This window comes from Aquarana catesbeiana, linkage group LG02, assembly GCF_042186555.1.
Source record: "Aquarana catesbeiana isolate 2022-GZ linkage group LG02, ASM4218655v1, whole genome shotgun sequence".
NCBI classification, from domain to species: Eukaryota; Metazoa; Chordata; class Amphibia; order Anura; family Ranidae; genus Aquarana; species Aquarana catesbeiana.
The window spans coordinates 502,916,392-502,937,383 of NC_133325.1; the positions used below are offsets into that span (position 1 = coordinate 502,916,392).

Below are 20,992 nucleotides of genomic sequence, written 5' to 3' on the forward strand. Positions count from 1 at the left end.
ATATGTATTCTTCCACATATTTTTGGTAGAACAACAAAAAAACAAAAAAAAAAAAAAAAAAATCGCAATAAGAGTTTACTGATTGGTTTGCGCAAAAGTTATAGCATCTACAAAATAGGGGATAGTTGTATGGCATTTTTATTAATATATTTTTTTTTACTAGTAATGATGGCGATCTGCGATTTTTATCATGACTGTGACATTATGGCGGACAGATTGGACACTTTTGGCGCTATTTTGGGACCATTCACATTTATACAGCGATCAGTACGATTAAATATGCACTGATTACTGTGTAAATGTGACTGGCAGTGAATAGGTTAACCAGTAGGGGGCACTTCAGGGGTTAAGTGTGTCCTAGGGATGTGTTCTAACTGTGGGGGGGATGGGCTATGTGTGTCACGACACTGATCACCGCTCCGATCACAGGGAGCGGTGATCAGTGTCCTGTCACTAGGAAAAATGTGGAAATGCTTGTTTACATCAGCATTTCCCCATGCTTCCTCTCCGTGAGAGGATCGCGGGTATCCCAGCGGACATCGATTCCGTGGGACCCGCATTCACACTCACGGAGCTCGTGGCGGGCGCCTGCCCACAATGCCGCGTCTTAAAGGGCAACGTACAGGTACGTTAATATGCCTGTACGTGCCATTCTGCCGACTTATATCGGCATGAGCCGGTCGGCAAGTGGTTAAAGTAGTTAAAGGCAGAAGGATTTTTTATCTTCATGCATTCTATGCATGAAGATAAAAAGCCTTCTGTGTGCAGCAGCCCCCCTGACACTAACCTGAGGTCCCTCTCTGTCCAGCGATGTCCACAAGTGTCTCAGTCATCTGAGGTTCTCCCTCCTGATTGGCTGAGACACAGCAGCGGGGCCATTGGCTGCTGCTGCTGTCAATCATAGTCAGCTAGCCAAGCAGGGGAGAGAAGGGGCGAGGGTCTTTGTGTCTGAATGGACACCGGGAGCTGTAACTAGGCTCGGGTGCCCCCATAGCAAGCTGCTTGCTGTGGGGGCACTCAACAGGAGGGAGGGGCCAGGAGCAGCAAACGAGGGACCCAAGAAGAGGAGATTCCAGGCTGCTCTGTGCAAATCCACTGCAACAGAGCAGGTAAGTTTATCAGGTTTGTTATTTTAACTGGAAAAAAAAAAAAACGAGACTTTACAATCACTTTAAGGAAACAGGCCCTGGATTAGATTGAATGTGTAACTTTTTAAAGATCTCCTAAAATTCCTTTAGCCCACACTTGCAGTTTATGCATTGTTAATGACAGTGCAAACACACAAAGCAAGAAGCACAGTTTTGCTTGTATGAGCAGCTAGAAACTGTGCAACGCTTGAAGCATAAAAAAGTTTTAAGTTAATGGACTGCACTATGTATGAAAAACGTGCATACAGTTTATTTATCAGCAAAGAAGAAGTGTGTATGTGTGTATATTATATATATATATATATATATATATATATATATATATATATATATATATATATATATATATATATATATACATATATATATATATACACACACACACACACACACATACAAAGTTCTTGAGTCTGTGGGATACAGTGGAGGCAGTAATCTGACAGTCTGCATCCAGGGCTGATCACTGCATGCAAGGCTCCAGGCAAGTAATCACTGCATGTTCTATTGCATGAGAACAGCCGGTAATGGTTGCGGGTGCTCTCAGCCTCCCATTGCTTTGAATGGGACTTCCCATCCGCAGCCGTGTCTCTCACGGTAAAAGGTAGTTGGCAGCATATGCAAGTGTGTATTTGTTTAGCCCATAGACTGTAAACAAATGGACGTTTTTGGGGGGGATGAGAGGCCATACAGCCTATTGTCAGCAGCCTGTCAAAATCAATGACAGGCTGAAAACTGTGGCTGTAAATGGCTAGCCGCTGTTCCAAGTGATACTTGCATGTAGGATCATATGTGTACAAGGCTGTATGCCCCGATCACTGACTCTCTGCATTTGGGGTGCAAGTCTCTGCACACATATGGTTTTGTATGTGAGTGCCACTCGGAACAGTGACAAACTGCTGAGTATTTCAGACTGATATTTTGACAGGCTGCTGGCAGGCTGTACGCTGCACTTGTGCCTCCTGGGTGCCCAAAACCAGTTTTTTTTATACTGCACAATCAAAAGAAGAAAAGAATCCGCTTTTCCATAAATAAAGAAAAAAACAATGAAAAAATGGCATGGTTTTAATATCAAAAACAGGCATACATTGTATATCTAGGTAGAATTTTAAAAAATGCCAGTGTAAAATGAGATATGCAAAAACCAAAGATGCATCAAAGCAAAACAGTAAAAGGAAATCAGTCACAGCTCAAAGAAAGAAAACAAGTGTACACATCTTTTACCACAGGTTTACCACAATTAAACTGCACCATAGATTCTGGGTAAACACTGTCCCTCTAAATCTCTGGGCCCAGTACTAGTGCTCTCTATAAAACTGATCTTGCATATGCAGAAGTCAGAAAATCACATATCAGTAGTATACATAGATAGGCAATATATCACTAAATGAAAGGAGTTTACCTGACAAGAGAAAAACAATTGATTTTCAAGATTTGCCACCTTACACTTTAATTTGTCTTCATTCAGCTGGGCCTGCAAGACATTAAAATGCAAACACACACCTATTAATGGAAGAGCCATCGTTACCAATCCTGGGTATGAACAAGCATAATAAATATTAAGAAGTGACACTTATTTTACATCTGTGAGCCAAAACACAAGCAATACTGAATACTTGTCAGAACTCACCTGCTCTGCTACAGCAGCTCAACTTCAAGATCTTAATTTTTTTTCAATCAAGCTTCCTGTCGGCTAAACTTTGTTTTCCTGTCACACGTCTTGTAAACCCATCACAAAGGAAGCTGTGAAAACCTACTGATATGTGCAGACTTGTAACTCTTTCACACACATGGCAGATTTTGCATCCGGTACAATGCTTTACTTGATTTAACGATTATACTCAGTATGCATCCCTCACACAACTGATGCTTTTGATCGCTCCAGTAGCTTAAATTGTCTTCTTAGGTTTTTGTATAAAAGCTGGCATAGTTTTGCAATGCCTCCCAAAACTACATTTTGGGCTTCTCCAAGAACAATTCAGGTTTGCTAGAACACCTATCAGTCTCCTCATTTTGTGTACTTCTGTGCCCCCCATGGCTTTAGGTTATTACTCCTGCAATTTTTGTTGGCCATCTGTGTCCCACTGGGGAGATTTCTCTTCAATTCTTGTCCCATAGCCAAGATGGTAATTGAGAAGAAACCCCTCCAAAGTGAGGGAATCCCTGGTTTTCATCAGGGTCACCAGAGCTGGTGTCCTCATTGGAAGAATTACTCTCTATTCCTGTTCTGGTGACAATCCAAAATTTGGGATTTTCTTTCACTTTCGGTGATAACAGTAACCAGGACAAATAGAGAGGGTGTTCTAATCCCTCTCCACTCCATCCAAAAGCCAACAAAAATGTTTTGCCTTTAGTTATATTTTAATACACCAAATAAGCAACAGCAAATCTGTCATTGCAGAAATATGCTGCCATGGAATAAAATTTTGAAAATGCAATTTGCCAGTTGAGTAAACCTTAGGATTCTGGTGAGGATAAGTAGATTACCATGTGAAAACATTTGCTTCGATCTGGCCAACAGGTGGACACATACTATATGCATTTATGATCTATTGTTGCAAGTTGTAATGATATGAAGTAGCCACAGAGTCCTTTGGAAACTTTGCATTACATTTACGTCTGGGTTTATGTGTGTCAATATCCAGGCACGTGTCTTTCAAATATCAAGGTCTACATACAGGAGCGTATTTAACAAATATTGTGTTTTTTGAGTGATGTAACATAATTTAAACGTTTAAAAAAAGGTTTGCTATATATTAAGGAGGTCTGTGAAACCTTGTTATTGTGGATGAAGGATTTCAGAATAACCCTTGAGTCTACAAAACTTGGTGATGCATTTTAAATTAAAGCCTAACGCAAGTCAAAGCTTCTCTGTCTGGAAGACTGAGTACTTGACTGTGCCTGAAGATCTGCATGTACATAGTGCAGCTCCTGGAATCGGAGCATAGAATTAAGGCATACGCATTAGCCTAAATTAGCATGCGCATCCTGCAGTGACTTTTGGTACTCAGAGGTTTATTTAAAGCACAGCAGAACTAAGAATTGCTGAGTGGTCAGCAGCTTTTGTGACTTGACTAAACGACTGACAACCTGACTAACTATGTAACTTGTGACCAGCCCTGCATCTTGATTGTCCTGTGGTGGACACGGCTTGCCTCCAGACTCTACTTTATCCTGATCTCTTGTTGCTGACCTGGCCTTGTGCCCTGACTGTTATATTTCTTTAATGCATTACCCATTTCAATTCCCAACTCATTCTTCTCCAGGCTATTGAAGTTACAAAGAAAATTTCTTTGGGCTGATAAAAGACCTAGGATAAACTTCCGACTCCTCACCCAACCCAAAAATAAAGGGGGAATAGGTCTCCCAGACTTTTAAAAATACTATTATGCCACCCACATCACCAGATTAATTGATTGGCATTGTCATAGCCAAGATAAAGACTGGGTACATCTTGAACAGCTACACAACAACCAACAACTGCTATACTACCCCTGGTCTATCCATTCCAAATGCGTTAGCATATAAATCACCCCCTAATAGCCACCACATTAAACATTTTGCATAACATTGCTCCACAATTCAAACTAGCTTCAATCCCTGGCCCTCTGACGCCAATTGCTAATAACCCGGATTTTCTTCCCGGCTTAAATCAGAGATTGCTCTCATCCCCAGACTGCAATGCTAAACTCCTTGCCACTCATTGTCTTAATGGAAACCAGATAAACTCACTAGAAACTTTAAAAACTGAATATGGAGATTCATTTCCTGGTTTGTGGTTTTATTTTCAGCTTTCTGCTCAACAGCAAACATAAAGCCTCATACTGCCTACAGCTGACGCCCTTAGTGTATATTTGCTATAAGAGGTCTCAGATCCTAAAAACAACCTCCATGACTTATTCATGGTTGAACTGTTCAACTCATATTGCTGACAAGAAGTATAGAGAAAAATGGGAAGTAGATTTGGGCACCAAAATCAGCGAAACCCAATGGGAAAAGGCTTGTATTATGGCACACAAATGTTCATTGAGCACAAAATACCAAGAGATATATTAAATTATCACACAGTGGTACATAACTACACAAAAAGCCAAAAGATGGTTTCACACAACATCAGACTCATGTTGGCGATCTGGCAGGGAGGCAGGTTCATTTATGCATATCTGGTGGAGCTGTCCCCCCAATCCTTGATTACTGGAAATCTCAAACTGGATTAAACATATCACTCACTGATACTAAAACAAACTTGAACGCAGCTGCATGTCTGATTCATATCAACTCCTTCACGCTAAGCAAATACAAGAAATCCCTTACCAGACATCTTTTAACTGCAGCAAAAACTCTTATACCATTATACTGGAAAACCACTCAAACTCCGACGATCAAGGATTGGTTGGACAGAGTCCAATACATTTACAAAATGGAGGAAATTTCAGCAATGAAAAAGGAAAACAGCGCTGGTTTTATTAAAACGTGGCAACCTTGGTTATTATTTACTTACTCCCCTGAGTTTCAATCACTTCTCACTTAAATAAACTGTTACAATTACTCCTGCTTTATTGTATTTCCAAAAATGATATATATAGTATATACTTGCTAGTATGCTCTCAAACTCCCTCCCCTATACTTCCACCCTCCCTTTCCCACCTTTCTCCCTTTTCCTTCCCCCATCTCATTTCTCCACAAAAGATTTTTTTTATCACTATAATAATTATATTGTACTATTTGTATATCAATACGTGTACTGTTACACTGTTCACTGCCATTTTTTTCATACTGTGCCTTATAAGTGCATAATTGTCAGCTACATTTTCTTTAATAAAATTCTTGATTGTGAAAAAAAAGAACTTTTTTTTTTTTTCCAAGACATAATATGCGGAAGGAAGGAAGGAAAAATAGGAATAAAGGAAAAATCACTATATTTTGTAAAATATGATTATTTCCTATAATCCTATATATCCTATAAGTGCCATCTAGTGGCTATAATGTGTTTTTTTTTCCTGGATAACCTCAATCAGGAAAAATACAGCATTATGGCCACTAGATGTCATTTACAATTATAGGAAACAATTACACAAAATGTGGCACACAGCAATTTTTTTAATAAATAGACTGCATGGAGCAGGGGTGTCCAACCCACAGCCCAAGAGAGCTATGCATGCGGCGCAACACAAAACTGTAATTTTGCAGCTATGAATGCGGAAGGATACAGTGTTTGGAATAGCACCTGCAGAGGTGGCCGACACCGACAAGCCAGGCCACAGCACATCTGTAGAGATGCTGTGTTTGGCACAGCATCGGCGGCACATGCAGGGTCTCCAGACACAGTATTGCCATGTGGCTGCATCTGGGGGGGTGCTATGGTGGGCTGTGCCCCCCCTCCCCAGATTTCAGTTGCACCCCGCCGAAAAAACCCCGCTCACAACCCCTACTCTACTCTGTGCCCAGCAATCTCCCATCCCTGCACAGTACACAGTCTGAACACATGCCACTGTTCCTATCCATTAATTTCAACATAAAAGTATAATTGCCCACCTATTTTTTTAATTCTAGCAGGACTTCCACATCATCGCAATAGAAGACAGAACCCAAAAAAAAAGAAAAGCTGGGGATGAAGGAAGGGTACATAGGTACATCATCTATATCGGTGATCGTTAACTTGTCATTTGCCTGACTTTTTCTGCTCATTAGCTATCCTTATTGTTATGCCTTATACACACGGTCGGATTTTCTGACGGAAAAAGTGCGATTGGATTGTGTTGTTGGAAATTCCGATCGTGTGTGGGCTCCATCGGTCTTTTTCTGTCGGAATTTCCGACACACAAAATTTGAGAGCAGGCTATAATATTTTCCGGAAACAAAATCCGTTCGGTTAAATTCCGATCGTGTACACAAATCCGACGCACAAAGTGCCACGCATGCTCAGGATAAATTAAGAGACGAAAGCTATTGGCTACTGCCCCGTTTATAGTCCCGACGTACGTGTTTTACGTCACCGTGTTCAGAACGATTGGATTTTGCAAGACAAGTTTGAGCTAACATCCGTCAGAAAAAATCCATGGATTTTGTTGTCGGAATGTGCGATCAATGTCCGATTGTGTGTACAGGGCATTAGAATATTTTATGTGTGGGACCAAGACAATTCCTCTTCTTCCTAATATGGCCCAGAAAAGTCAAAAGTTTGGACACCCCTAGCATAGAGTGATCAAAGTTATGTATTGCAAAGCCACAAAGTTAGCCTTCACCCACCATTGAAATTGGAAAGCTTGTAGGTGAGCACTCTTTGCAGTCAGCAGTTTATTTTTAAATTAGGTCAGCACACGTTTTCTACCATTTACTTAACAACACCAATTCATCTGCAAAACTTACCATCCCACTCTCAGAGGAGCAATAAGATGGAAATCGTGTGGTATATTCCAGTGTGTTGAATTCTTCTTACAGTGGTCCTACTTAACATACCACTATGCAATCTTTCAGTTTCCAGTAATACTATACATTTTAATCTTGCTACAGATGTTACAAAGCACTGTAACCTGGTGTAACATATATACATATAAAGCAGACATAAAAGGGACAGAAAGAGCCAGAGGGAGACAGGAACCTGGAGAGACATAGAAAGAGCGTAGTCAGAAATGAGTAAAAGAAGATACAGTTTAATTTAGCGCTCACCTGTAACCACAAAGTTTGTATAACAATCATACACAAAGTAAACTAATAGTTGGTATCCTGCAGTTACAGGTAGACATCATACACAAAGTAAACTAATAGTTTGTATCCTGCAGTTACAGGTAGACACACACTTTTAACCGAGGTTAAAATGTATCTAAAAGCCAAAACTTTTTTTTTTCTTTTTTTAATAGAGTAGTTAGTGCCGGTTCACATTAGAAGCGGCACGACTTGCAGGTCGCCTCACCGAGGCGACCTGCACACGACTGCCGCGGCGACTTGCAAGACGACTTCTGTATAGAAGTCTATGCAAGTCGCCCCCAAAGTAGTACAGGAACCTTTCTTCTAAGTCGGAGCGACGCAACGGTTCCATTGTACAGAACGGGAGGCGACTTGTCAGGCGGCTAGGTCGCCTGACAAGTTGCCCCCCGTGTGAACCGGCTCTTAGGGGTTAGCAAACCTTTCTGCATCCCTGTTTATCCCTGACAAATATTTACTATTTTTCCTGGTAACTGCAGTAACATATAAAAGGAAATCAATGGGGATACTTGTTCTGACGACAACTGTCTAAGAGGGTATTTCCCTCACTAACAGTGCCTTGAAAAAGTATTCACACCCCTTGAAATTTACCACGTTTTGTTATGTTACAACCGTAAATGTATTTTATTGGGATTTTATGTGATAGACCAACACAAAGTGGCACATAATTGTGAAGTAGAAGGAAAATTATAAATTAATTTCAAATTGTTTTACAAATATATATCGGAAAAGTTTGGCTTGCCTTTGTACCTTTCGCTGCAATTACAGCTGCAAGTCTTTTTGGGTATGTCTCTACCAGCTTTGCACATCTAGAGAGTGACATTTTTGCCCATTCTTCTTCGCAAAATAGCTCAAGCTCTGTCAGATTGGATGGAGAATGACTGAACAGCAATTTTCAAGTCTTGCCACAGATTCTCAATTTGATTTAAGTCTGGACTTTGACTGGGCCATTCTAACACATGAATATGCTTTGATTTAAATGATCTAAACCATTCCATTGTAGCTCTAGCTGTATGTTTAGGACTGTTGCCCTGCTGGAAGGTCAACCTCTGCCCCAGTCTCAAGTCTTTTGCAGACTCTAACAGGTTTTCTTTTAAGATTGCCCTGTATTTGGCTCCATCCATCTTCCCGTCAACCATGACCAGCTTCCCTGCTGAAGAAAAGAATCCCCATAACATGATGCTGCCACCCCCATGTTTCACGGTGGGGATGGTGTGTTCAGGGTGATGTGCAGTGTTAGTTTGTTTTTCACCACACATAGCATTTTGCTTTTAGGCCAAAAAGTTCAATTTTGGTCTCATCTGACTAGAGCACCTTCTTCCACATGTTTGCTGTGTCCCCCACATGGCTTCTGGCAAGCTGCAAATGGGACTTCTTATGGCTTTTTTTCAACAATGGCTTTATTCTTGCCACTCTTCCATAAAGGCAAGATTTGTGGAGTGTACGACTAATAGTTGTCCGGTTGACAGATTCTCCCACCTGAGCTGTGGATCTCTGCAGCTCCTCCAGAGTTGCAATGGGCCTCTTTGCTGCTTCTCTGATTAATGCTCTCCTTGCCCAGCCTGTCAGTTTAGGTGGACTGCCATGCCTTGGTAGGTTTGCAGTTGTGCCATACTCTTTTCATGGATGATGGATTGAACAGTGCTTCGTGAGATGTTCAAAACTTGGGATATTTTTTTTTTTTTTATAACCTAACCCTACTTTAAACTTCTCCACAACTTTATATCTGACCTGCCTGGTGTGTTCCTTGGCCTTTCTGATACTGTTTGTTCACTCATGCCACATACACACGAGCGGACTTTTCGACCGGACTGGTCCGACGGACCGAGTCCGGCGGACAATTCGACCGTGTGTGGGCTTCATCGGACCTGCAGTGGACTTTTTCGGGCCTAAAATCTGACGGACCTCAGATTTGGAACATGTTTCAAATCTTTCCGACGGACTTGAGTCCAGTTGAAAAGTCCGCTCATCTGTATGCTAGTCCGACGGATGAAAACCGACGCTAGGGCAGCTACTGGCTACTGGCTATCAACTTCCTTATTTTAGTCCGGTCGTACGTCATCACGTACGAATCCGTAGGACTTTGGTGTGATCGTGTGTAGGCAAGTCCGATTGTTCGGAAAGTCCGTCGGAAGACCACCGAAAGTCCGTCGGACAGACCGTCGGACCAGTCCGTTCGAAAAGTCGGGTCGTGTGTACGTGGCATAAGGCTCTCGAACAAACCTCTGAGGGCTTAACAGAACATCTGTATTTATACGGAGATTAAATTACAAACAGATGGACTCTATTTACTCATTAAAGTGGATTTCCACCCAAAAATGGAACTTCCGCTTTTCCAGTTCCTCCTCTAATACAGGTTTTTTGCTCCCACTTCCGGGCATAGATACCCGAGCCACCCGCGGGTATCTACGCCACATCCTGTCCCCCGCTGTATTCTGGGAGACACACGGGTCCCAGAAAACAGTAGGGACCAGTGGGATAGCGCAGCGTGAGTCACACATGCGCAGTAGGGAACCAGGAAGCGAAGCTGCAAGGCTTAAGTTCATGATTCCCTTACCGAGGATGGCGGCGGCGGAGGCAGCAGCACCTGACAGCCGTGGGATAGATCGGCTTCTGGTGCCGACATCGTGGGAGCTCTGGACAGCGAGTGTCCATATTTTAAAAAAGTCAGCAGCTGGAGTATTTGTAGCTGCTGACTTAAAAAAAAACAAAAAAAAAAAACAAAAAAAAAAAAACACGGCGAAACTCAGCTTTAAGTGACTTCTAAAAAGGCAATTAGTTCCACGTCATGCCACACTTTTCCGATATTTATTTGTAAACATTTTTGAAAACCATTTATCATTTTCATTCCACTTCACAATTATGTGCCAATTTGTGCCTCTCCTGCACACCATCAGCTGGAGGATGGGGGTGACCATTGTCACTATGTGCTGCCTGGCTTGAGGTAATCTATGGACTGTTTAACGCTTTGTCTGTGGTTGAATTATGGATGGCTGAACCGTGTGGTGTGTGACCCTGCTCTGCATGTCATTTACACTAGGGATGGGCCGAACACCCCCCAGTTCAGTTCCCATCCAGAACATGCGAACAGGCAAAAAATGTGTGCGAACACCGTTAAAGTCTATGGGGCTCGAACGTGAAAAATCAAAAGTGCTAATTTTAAAGGCTAATATGCAAGTTATTGTCATAAAAAGTGTTTGGGGACCTGGGTCCTGCCCCAGGGGACATGTATCAATGCAAAAAAAAGTTTTAAAAACTGACATTTTCGGTAGCAGTGATTTTAATAATGCTTACAGTGAAACAAATAAAAGTGAAATATTCCTTTAAAATTCATACCTGGGGGGTGTCTATAGTATGCCTGTAAAGTAGCACATGTTTCCCGTGTTTATAACAGTCCGAGAGCAAAATTACATTTCTAAAAGGAAAAAAAGAGTCACTTAAAAGTGCTAGCGCTAGTGCCGGCTATTAATGAATTGTCGGTCCCGACAATACACATAAAAGTCATTGAAAGTCATTGAAAAAAAAAAAAATGCTTGGGGGTCCACCAAAATTCCATTACCAGGCCTTTCAGGTCTGGTATGGATATTAAGGGGAACTCCGTGCCAAAATAAAAAAAAAAAAAAATGGCGTGGGGTTCCCCCAAAAATCCACACCAGACCCTTATCCGAGCACGCAACCTGGCAGGCTGCAGGAAAAGTGGGGGGGCATGAACACCCCCCCCGACCGTACCAGGCCACATGCCCTCAACATTGGGAGGGTGCTTTGGGGTAGCCCCCCCAAAGCACCTTGTCCCCATGTTGATGGGGAGAAGGGCCTCATCTACACAACCCTTGCCCGGTGGTTGTGGGGGTCTGCGGGCGGGGGGCTTATCGGAATCTGGAAGCCCCCTTTAACAAAGGGGACTCCCAGATCTCGGCCCCCCCTTTGTGAAATGGTAATGCGGTACATTGTACTCCTACCATTTCACCCAAAAAAGTGACAAAAAAGGTGAAAAAAAAAAAAAAAAAAAAAACCACACACACAGCTTGGCACAAGTCCTTTAATAAAAAAAAATTAAAATTCCAGTGATGTAGTCCTTCTACGATCCACGAACGATACAGCCTCCTCCATAGGAGGCGCCCGGCAGAATGACGCGCAACTCGGATGACAGTTCTTAAATAACTGAGGGCGGGGCCACCCGTGACGTGATTGGTGACCCTGCCCCCCTCTGACGCAAGGGAAAATGCCGGGGTTACCCAGTGACATGTACAGGTGACCCCGCCCCCTCTAACCCCTGTTGCATCAGAGGGGGATGGGGTCACCTGTACATTTCATTGGATAACCCCGGCATTTCCCCTTGAGTCAGAGGGGGGCGGGGTCACCCGTACATGTCACTGTGTAACCCTGGCATTACCCCTTGCATTCTGCCGGGCGCCTCCTATGGAGAAGGCTGTATCGTTTGTGGATCGTAGAAGGATTACATCGCTGGATTACAACTGCCAGGTTGCGTGCTCGGATAAGGGTCTGGTGTGGATTTTTGGGGGAACTCCACACCATTTTTTTAAATTTTTCAATGAGTTTCAATTACTTTTGTGTGTATTGTCGGGGCCGACAATTCATTAATAGCCGGCACTAGCGCTAGAACTTTAAGTGACTTTTTTTTTCCTTTAGAAATGTCATTTTGCTCTCGGACTGTTATAAACACGGGAAACATGCGATACTTTACAGGCATACTATAAACACCCCCCAGGTACGAAATTTAAAGGAATATTTCACTTTTATTGTTTCACTTTAAGCATTATTAAAATCACTGCTCCCGAAAAAACGTCAGTTTTTAAAACTTTTTTTTGCATTGATACATGTCCCCTGGGGCAGGACCCGGGTCCCCAAACACTTTTTATGACAATAACTTGCATATTAGCCTTTAAAATTAGCACCTTTGCTGCAAACACCCCAAATTGTTTGCTATTCGGTGAACGGGCGAACAGCCAATGTTCGAGTCAAACTCATGTTCGATTCGAACAGGCAGCCCATCCCTAATTTACACGTTTGGCATTCATGTGAATGTATCAATAAGTGAAGATGTTAAATAATGGGTAAGTACGTATCTTCAGGTATACTATACTAGGATTTAATGATGACTGTTGATTATTGAGAATCTTTTACACTCGGATGTAGATATATGCTGGTGTAACGATGACAACTGCGGTATTATTGAGTATATTCCCTATTTTCTCCTGCAGTGGTTCATTTGTGATAACATCACACAGCATGATTGTAGTTTCACACTGGCGCCCCTGTATTAATCCTTTTCTATAGCAGAGTTGTGTAAGTATAGTGGAGGCTATGTTAGCCTATGAAAATGGACATGCAGTTTATGTCCATTAACAGACTCTGGAATTCATTCCCTTCTCCGTTTTGTTTTCTGTAGCCTGGTCCTCTTACAGTATATCCCCTGTGATTACACAGAGCCTCCCCCACCTATATCTGTGGACTTTCTTGGCCTTTCCCTTGATGTTTTTCTAGTGACTTTGGTGGGAGATTGGGTCATGACAAACCATGCTATTATTGGTAATTGTTCTTTTTGTTTGGTTCATGTGTTCGAACTGATTATTAATATGTATATGATTTTATAATTATTAGAGCTATATGAAAACTGGTGGTCCAAAAAAACCCCTGAGGAAGCCAATGTTGGCGAAACCTGTTGGAACATGGCATCTAATATTGACCACCAATATATAGACACCAGTAATTAGTAACATGATAGATATGCTCTGCTGATGTTTTTATTGAACCCTGTATTTGTTCCATGTAATAAAATTATATATTTTTTTATATACTACTGTATCCCTTTTTGTTTTTGGCACCGTCCTAATCCCAATCATCCTCCTGTGGTTACTATTTATTTACCAGGGATGAGGTGCCGGATATATGTGCCACTTTGTGTTGGTCTATCACATAAAATCCCCAAAAAATACATTTATGTTTTAAGTTGTAACATGACAAAATGTTTCAAGGGGTATGAATACTTTTTCAAGACACTGTAGCAGGGATTTCCTCTCATATCCTGTTGTGCCTACACAACAAGTCTAAGGGGAAATCTCCCTAATGGGATACACATGATGAGAAATAAATCTGGCAGGGTTTTCAACCCTTCTCTACTCTATCCAAAAAAAAAAAAAGAAGTTCTGACTTTAAATATATTCAAAAGCTCTCAGTCTAAACAGTATTGCAGAATGCTCCATGAACTTATCAGCTGTGCTCCACTCAGCTGACAGCTTTATTACAAAAGAGGGGAGAAAAGGGAAGTAGGACAGAACACAAGACAGAAAATTGTACTCACCTTTCCTTAATTTTCCTTTCCTGGTGCAATTTCATGGCAGCATACACTGGGTTGTGCCTCTGCCCCCACAACTTGATAGGACTGGTTATCTATAAGTTTTCAGCTAGGCCCCAGCACAGCATTCTCTGTAACTATCACCTCAAGTGTGGGAATCCGTATGCTGCCATGAAGATGCACCAGGAAACTTACGGAAAGGTGAGTATACAATTTTCTGTTTTTCTGGCGCATCATGGCAGCATACACTGGGAAATAACTCGCCAGTAGAGTGGGTGCAAGAAAAAACTCAAGTATATTTATCAGGACTGGCCTGGCCCGCTTGCATAACAGATCTGCCAAACTCTACTGTCGTGGGCTGTGTCGGATTTACATGGTAGTGCAAAATGAACGTATTCCTAGACAACCATGTTGCCGCCTTACAGATAGTTTCCAGAGAGACTCTGCAATACGCTGCCCAGTAAGTTGCAACTGCCCTCATGGAATGCACCCTTAACCCCTTTGGAGTTCAATTCTGTAGGCTTGAGTAGGCCTTCATTATGATCTTGATCAACCAAGAGGATATGGTGTGCGATTGCCCCCTTCTGGTCCCGTGGGGGATTACTAGGTTATCTGCTTTTCTTAATGGTTCAGTGACTGTAAGGTATGCCTTTATGTTTAATCCAACATCTAGTGGATGTGGTGTTCCTTGACAATTGAGAAAGGATGGCAGAATGATCTCCTGATTGAAATGGAAGGCGGTAGCTACCTTTGGAATAAACCATTCTGATGGGCTTAGGATTACTCTGTCCGGATAAAATCTAAGGTGAGGATCTTTGGTAACAAGAGCTTGAATTTCAATTACCTGCTTTGCTGGTGGTTATGGCGATGAGGAAACACACCTTTAGCGTTAGGTCCTATACTAAGGTCGACTGTGGCGGATGAAAAGGAGAGCGTGATAATTCTTCTAGGACTACTGACAGATACCAAGCAGGGAATATCATTTTTCTGGGTGGCCTGATTTTTAGATATGAATTGGATGACCAAGTGATTCGCTGTCCATTTAATTCCCATAATGGCTGATAGGGCTTATGCCTGGACTTTTAAAAAGGTCCCTGAACTCAGACCCTTATCGAGCCACATTTGCAAGAATTCCAGAGGCTTTCCCTGGCCTGAACCACCTGGTTAGAGCAACTGGATTCTATGAAGCTTTGCCTCTCAGTTTACAGGCCATCAGGTTCAGCCTCTCCGAAGCTGGGTGCAGAAATTGTCCCTGGGACAGAAGGTCCGGGGTTACAACAAGAGGTAGTTGCAGCAGCGTTGTGAACCATGGCTTCCAAGGCCAAAATGGAATTACCACCATGACTGTATTCTAGGACCTCCTGAGCCTCACCAAAAACCTAGGCTGAATCTCCAAGGGTGGTGAAGGTAGTCTGTACTCTCTACTGAGAGACACAGAGCTCTCGACAGAAACCTTGAGCATTTGGTGTCCTCTGGAGTTGCCGCCAAGTCTATTTCCGGGATGCCCCATCTCTGGGTTAGAAAGGAAAAAAGTCCCTGGGGGCTGAAAGACCACTCGGATAGAAAATTCTGACTCAATGAATCAGCTAGTTGGTTTTCTGCTGCTGGAACGTGTACTGAAATTAGATCTATTAGGTGTACCTGGGCCAAGTCCAGCATGGGATGGACTTCTTCAAGTAAAGTTGGGCTCCTGGAATCCCCATCTCTAAATGTAAGCTACCCTCCAACGTAGGTCTGAAAGTTAGCAAGGCTTGCATAGCTGCCCTGAGTTCCAGGGTATTCAAAATTATGCCCTGGGGTTGAACGCCCAGTGCCCCTGGGCTGCCTGTTAGTAATATGCACCCCATCCTTCCAGACTGACATCCAAAGTCGCTACCTCTGGGTGCGTGGGAACAATTGGGCGATGTTTCAGAAGGTTGCGAACCAGAGTCCACCAAAGAGATTGTTTCACTCTGTAGGGGATGATGATTTATTGGTGCATTGATATTCCATCCCACTGCGCAAGAAAGGAACTCTGGAAGGTTCTCGTGAGCCATTGGGCCCGTCAAATCATAGGGAATGTGGAGGTCAATGACCCTAGGATGCTGAGACAGGATCTGACTGGCAGAGTTACTGCTTACAATGCTGATTTTTACTCTGCGGATTAAAGGGCTCATCTTCTCCCTTGTGTCCAGTAATGCACCCAGAAAGACCATCCTTTGTGTAGGGCATAAGTTTCTCTTCTCTCAGTTTATTATTCACCCAAGGGATGTAGATTATTTCAATGTTGCACCAGAATATCCATGCTGCTGGCAAGCAGTAGGGTATTGTTCAAATAATGATGGAACCTCAGCCCCTTCTTCCTTATGAGAGCATTAACTGGAAGCAGAACCTTCGTATAGGTCCTAGGGGCAGTAGAAATCACGAAAGGTAGCTTTCGAAACTGAAAGTGCTGGTGATCTATGCTTCGGAGTACTTTTGAAAAATTGAATAAATTGGCAGATTTACTGCCAGCAGAATTGATTGAAGGCTCTCCATCTTGAAGGAGTCAAGACAAATTCTCCTGTTGAGGCCTTTTAGGTCTAGTACTGGTCGACTAGGAACAAAGGGGAGTGGAATCCTCTGCCCTGCTGAGATATTGGCACTTCTGAAGAAGGTCCATGAAGTATTTAACCATTATCTTCCTTCTCCTCTGAACTGAGGGGAGCCTGGCTGATCGGAAATGATTGCTCGGGGGTTTCCCCCATGAACAACCACTGATAGCCGAATGAAACAGTGGACACCACCCAAGGATCTGACACATGCTCCACCCACACCTGTGTCTGACCTGGCCCCTACCACCACGGGCTGGGCGGAGTGCCCTCAAAATAATTTTAGCTGCTCAGCCTCCTGAAGATTTAAATTCCCTACCTGGCCTGTAGGACCTGGCCTCTCTGTACTTATCTGAATGATTGCGCCTTTAAGACGGACCGCTCTGGAGTTTGGATTTCCTGTCTGACGGAATTAGATCTGACTTAGTCCAGCTTAGGGCCAATTAAGTTGACACAACCATGTGGGATTTTTGCACCAATTAGACTTTGTTGCGGTGTCTGTTGCCCAAGGTTTTAGCTATAGGAGCTCTTCTGGCTATGACGAAAGACAACATTGCTCTTGCGGACAAGGTAATTATGTCTATGGATGCTTCTGCAACAAAGTCTCCTGCCAACTTGAGTTCTTGCAAGGCTGATATTATCTTCTCCTGGTCTACTCCTTCGACTAGAAGCTTCTCAACGTTTGATGTCCAACTGGACATAGCCTTCCCAACTGTCACTAATGCTATGGCTAGTCTGCCGAAGTATATGCTCGCTTCATTTCGGAATCCATTTTGCGATCTAAAACATTCTGGAATTTTACCGCTTCTTCCATGGGAAGGGTGACATGCCTGGCTGAGCGCATGAAAGATGCATCAACCACTGGAGCTGTGATCAGAGGGTCTACCCTGAGTTCTTTCAATGGGTATAATCTTCCGAGCCTCTCACTGATACCTGTCTTTTTGTCAGGTTTTTGCCTTTTGTCCTGGATAAGTTCATAGAGTTTGTTGATAAAGGGAGAGGTATCTGGTATCCTTTTGAGGTTGAGGATATATCTCCTGACTTTGTGTGGTGCTTCCTACACCTCCGGCCAGCCGATGGCTTCCTTGACTGACCTGGCGATTGGTTCTACCAAAGAATAATCAAATCTAGATGCCCCTTCAATTTCCTCATTTTCAGAGGAGCTATCCAACCTTTGGGGAGCTCACAGAACTGAAGCATCTGTACTCTGACATCTGCGTCTTTATCTTTAGTTGCCTCTTCCAGGAGCGGCAAGCCAGCTTGTCTGGTAGAGCCGGAGCCCCGCAAACCCAGCATGTATTATCCCCTGGGCGGGAGTGGTGACCCCAAGAGGGTGGACAGCAGTGTGGAGAGGGTGATCTTGCTTGCTGGGAGAAGGACCTGGAGCAACTTCTCCTGGACCATTTGATCTTTGAGAGGGAGGCATGCCCAGAGGGTTCTCTCTGTTTTGAAGAGGAGGATCTAGATAACCTCGGAAGGCTGTAAAGATACAACAGTGTCAGTCACGTGGCTCTCTTTTGATCTATCTTTACTACTTCCGCAAACCCTTACCCTGTAGGTTAAGGGTGGTCTGCTTGGGCAGCGGACTCTACTGACAGATGCATAGTTAAACCTAAAAGATATAATTCATGAATAGACAGACAATAGAAGTGAAACCCAGCAAAGTGACAAGCTAACGTAGCTCCAAACACTTACATGCAAATTGCCAGGAAAAATGATACAAAAAGGTACAGACCAGAAGAGAAGCAGGGTCCCAGTCTCTGTGAAGTCAAACCGCCAGTGAAGCAAAGTTATAAAGACAGGAGAATTGCTTTTAAAAGTGGACCCGACAGGGAGGAAGTGATGCAATTGCCGAGCATGCTCAGTGCGACCTGCTGGCTCCCGCACCATCTTGGAGATCTCCATCAGGAGATCCCCACTGTTGTAAATTACTTCCGGCATGCTCAGATGCTCCAAAGCATGGCCACCATCTTGGAAAAGGGCAGAGGAACACAGGAGGACTACAGGGCTCAGGAGAACAGTAGAAACATGACACCAGGCTTGTTTAAAGTGCTTTGCAATGCTGGCCAGCACACCAGAGACCACCAGACTGGGGCCCCCTCCATGGAACGCGTTTAGAGGCTGTACAGGATGGGGCCTTCCACCCAGGAGAGGCTGAACCTGGTTGGGCAAATGCAGTAAGAGGTAGTACAGGATCCATCCAGTCCTAATCAGGTGAGGACAAAAAAGGAGAATGCTGTGCTGGAATCTAGCTGAAAACTTTGTTAACCAGTCCTATCAGGTTGTGGGGGCAGAGCCACAACCCAGTGTATGCTGCCATCATGCGCCAGGAAAAGAGGCTTTCAGCATTCACTTATCGGGAAGGGGAAAATAGTGTTAAGCTAGCCATACACAAGTAGACTTTCAAACGAACGTTCCTACCAAAATTCTCAGAATGACTTGACAAATGTCATTCAAAAATACTTCAAAACTCTGTTTGCTTTTAATGTTACATTTTTAAAAGTATAGACTTTCCTAAACAAAAATCACATATACTGTTAAAAATTATTTTGTTTGAGAAAAACTTTTCATGCTGTTCCTTCGAATTTCCTTGTCACTGTAGTCAAAAATTAACATTGATTTGACCTCACTAACAATTACAAAATCGAAACGAGCATTCTTAAAACAAAAAGTTCTGAATTATATGTCACTAGTGTAGGCCAGCTTTAGGGACAGGTTTTCTAAACTATTTGATCATTTGCTCCATAGAGCAGCTTCCAGGGACACTGTGGAGAACCCACAGATGTAGGATTAAGCCAAAAAAGCCAGACTGGATCACTATTATCTCATGTCGTACCCATACAAAAAGTAGTCAGTCAAATAAACAACATTGTTTGTGCATCCAGGTGATTATACCTTGTTTTTTTTCAGGACATATTGGGCTTTCATTTGGTGGTAAATCGTAATGGATATCTCCTGATTTTTTTTTTTTTATTATCAAAGGATAACTGCCCCAAAATAGTAAAAAAAATATTTTTTTAAAATTAGCTGTATATTTATTGTTAAAACCATAATCTACCACCAAAAAACAACCCAGAATAAATTCTCCTGCTCGGAACAATCGCAGCAATACTACATACACATGTTAGTTGTATGTACCCGTAGTTCAGCCCAGAAACAATAGTGTGCGTTTTGCTTTGGTTTTTTTTACCTAAAAACACACTGACACTGATTTAAAAATGCTTTTTTTTAAAAAATTCCTGCCCAAAATCTACTGACCATGACCTTTGACCCTTACTTGACCCAAACACTAACCCTAGCACTGACCTAGACCAAAACTTGATCCAGGTATTTTTCTTTATTATAATTTTTTTTTTACACAGTTGTTTTTTTCCTCTATCTGCAAGAAGAGAGAGGGGTACAATGTATCTTTCCTCTCCATTCACAGAAAGAGAAAAAACACAGAGGCAGGCTTCACAGTGACTGATCGTTATGGTAGCTAATCAGAGGCTATCTCAGTGATCAGGTGAACCAGAACCAGGAGTTCTGGGTCCTGATCGTTAGTACGTGACCCGGGGCTCCCAGAAAGACCCTGGTCTCTGTGCTGAGAGCGGGCTGTGCGGTGCGCTTCCAGCACAAACAGATACGCAAAAAAATGCAGCCCCACAGAAAAAAAAACCCAGTCAGTGGGGCCGCATGTATGCATACTGTTAGCACGAAGGAGTTAAATACCTGAAATTCAAAGCCATTTGCAGGAATCCAAAAGTTCATGTTTATGCCCATGGAGAGGATCAGTGGATTGACACCTCCAAGAGCCAACTTTTCTCAGGGAAAACAGTCATTTGACAAGGCTTTCTTGGCACCTCAACTGTCAATTTTCCTGAAAACTGCTGGTCAGTGGTGTCTGTGGGTATCTATAAACAAAAGATCATAACTGGAATTTTCCAAAACCAGCAACTGTCATTGAGACTATGAACAGTTTTAACCACTTCAACGGCAGATGGTTTTACCCACTTCCTGACCAGGCCATTTTTTGCGATACGGCACTGCGTTGCTTTAACTGACAATTGTGCGGTTGTGCAATGCTTTACCCAAATAAAATTGACCTCCTTTTTTTCCCCCACAAATAGAGCTTTCTTTTGGTGGTATTTGATCACCTCTGTGCTTCTTATTTTTTGCACTATAAACCAAAAAGGCCGACAATTTTAAATAAAAAACAATATTTTTTACTTTCTGCTATAATACATAAAAAAATTTAAAAAATCTAATTTCTTCAT

General features: G+C 42.7%; 1 protein-coding gene across 7 annotated transcripts in view; it reads right to left on the reverse strand.

Annotated features, from left to right (window-relative positions):
- The window catches only part of TRAF3IP3 (TRAF3 interacting protein 3), a 140,574-nt gene that overhangs the window by 23,292 nt on the left and 96,290 nt on the right, over positions 1 to 20,992 (reverse strand). For all 7 annotated transcript variants that reach the window (XM_073615760.1, XM_073615754.1, XM_073615755.1 and 4 more), the window contains one exon: positions 2,548 to 2,619. In XM_073615760.1, coding sequence (XP_073471861.1) covers positions 2,548 to 2,619 — 72 coding nt within the window. The remainder of the gene's footprint in view (positions 1 to 2,547; positions 2,620 to 20,992) is intronic.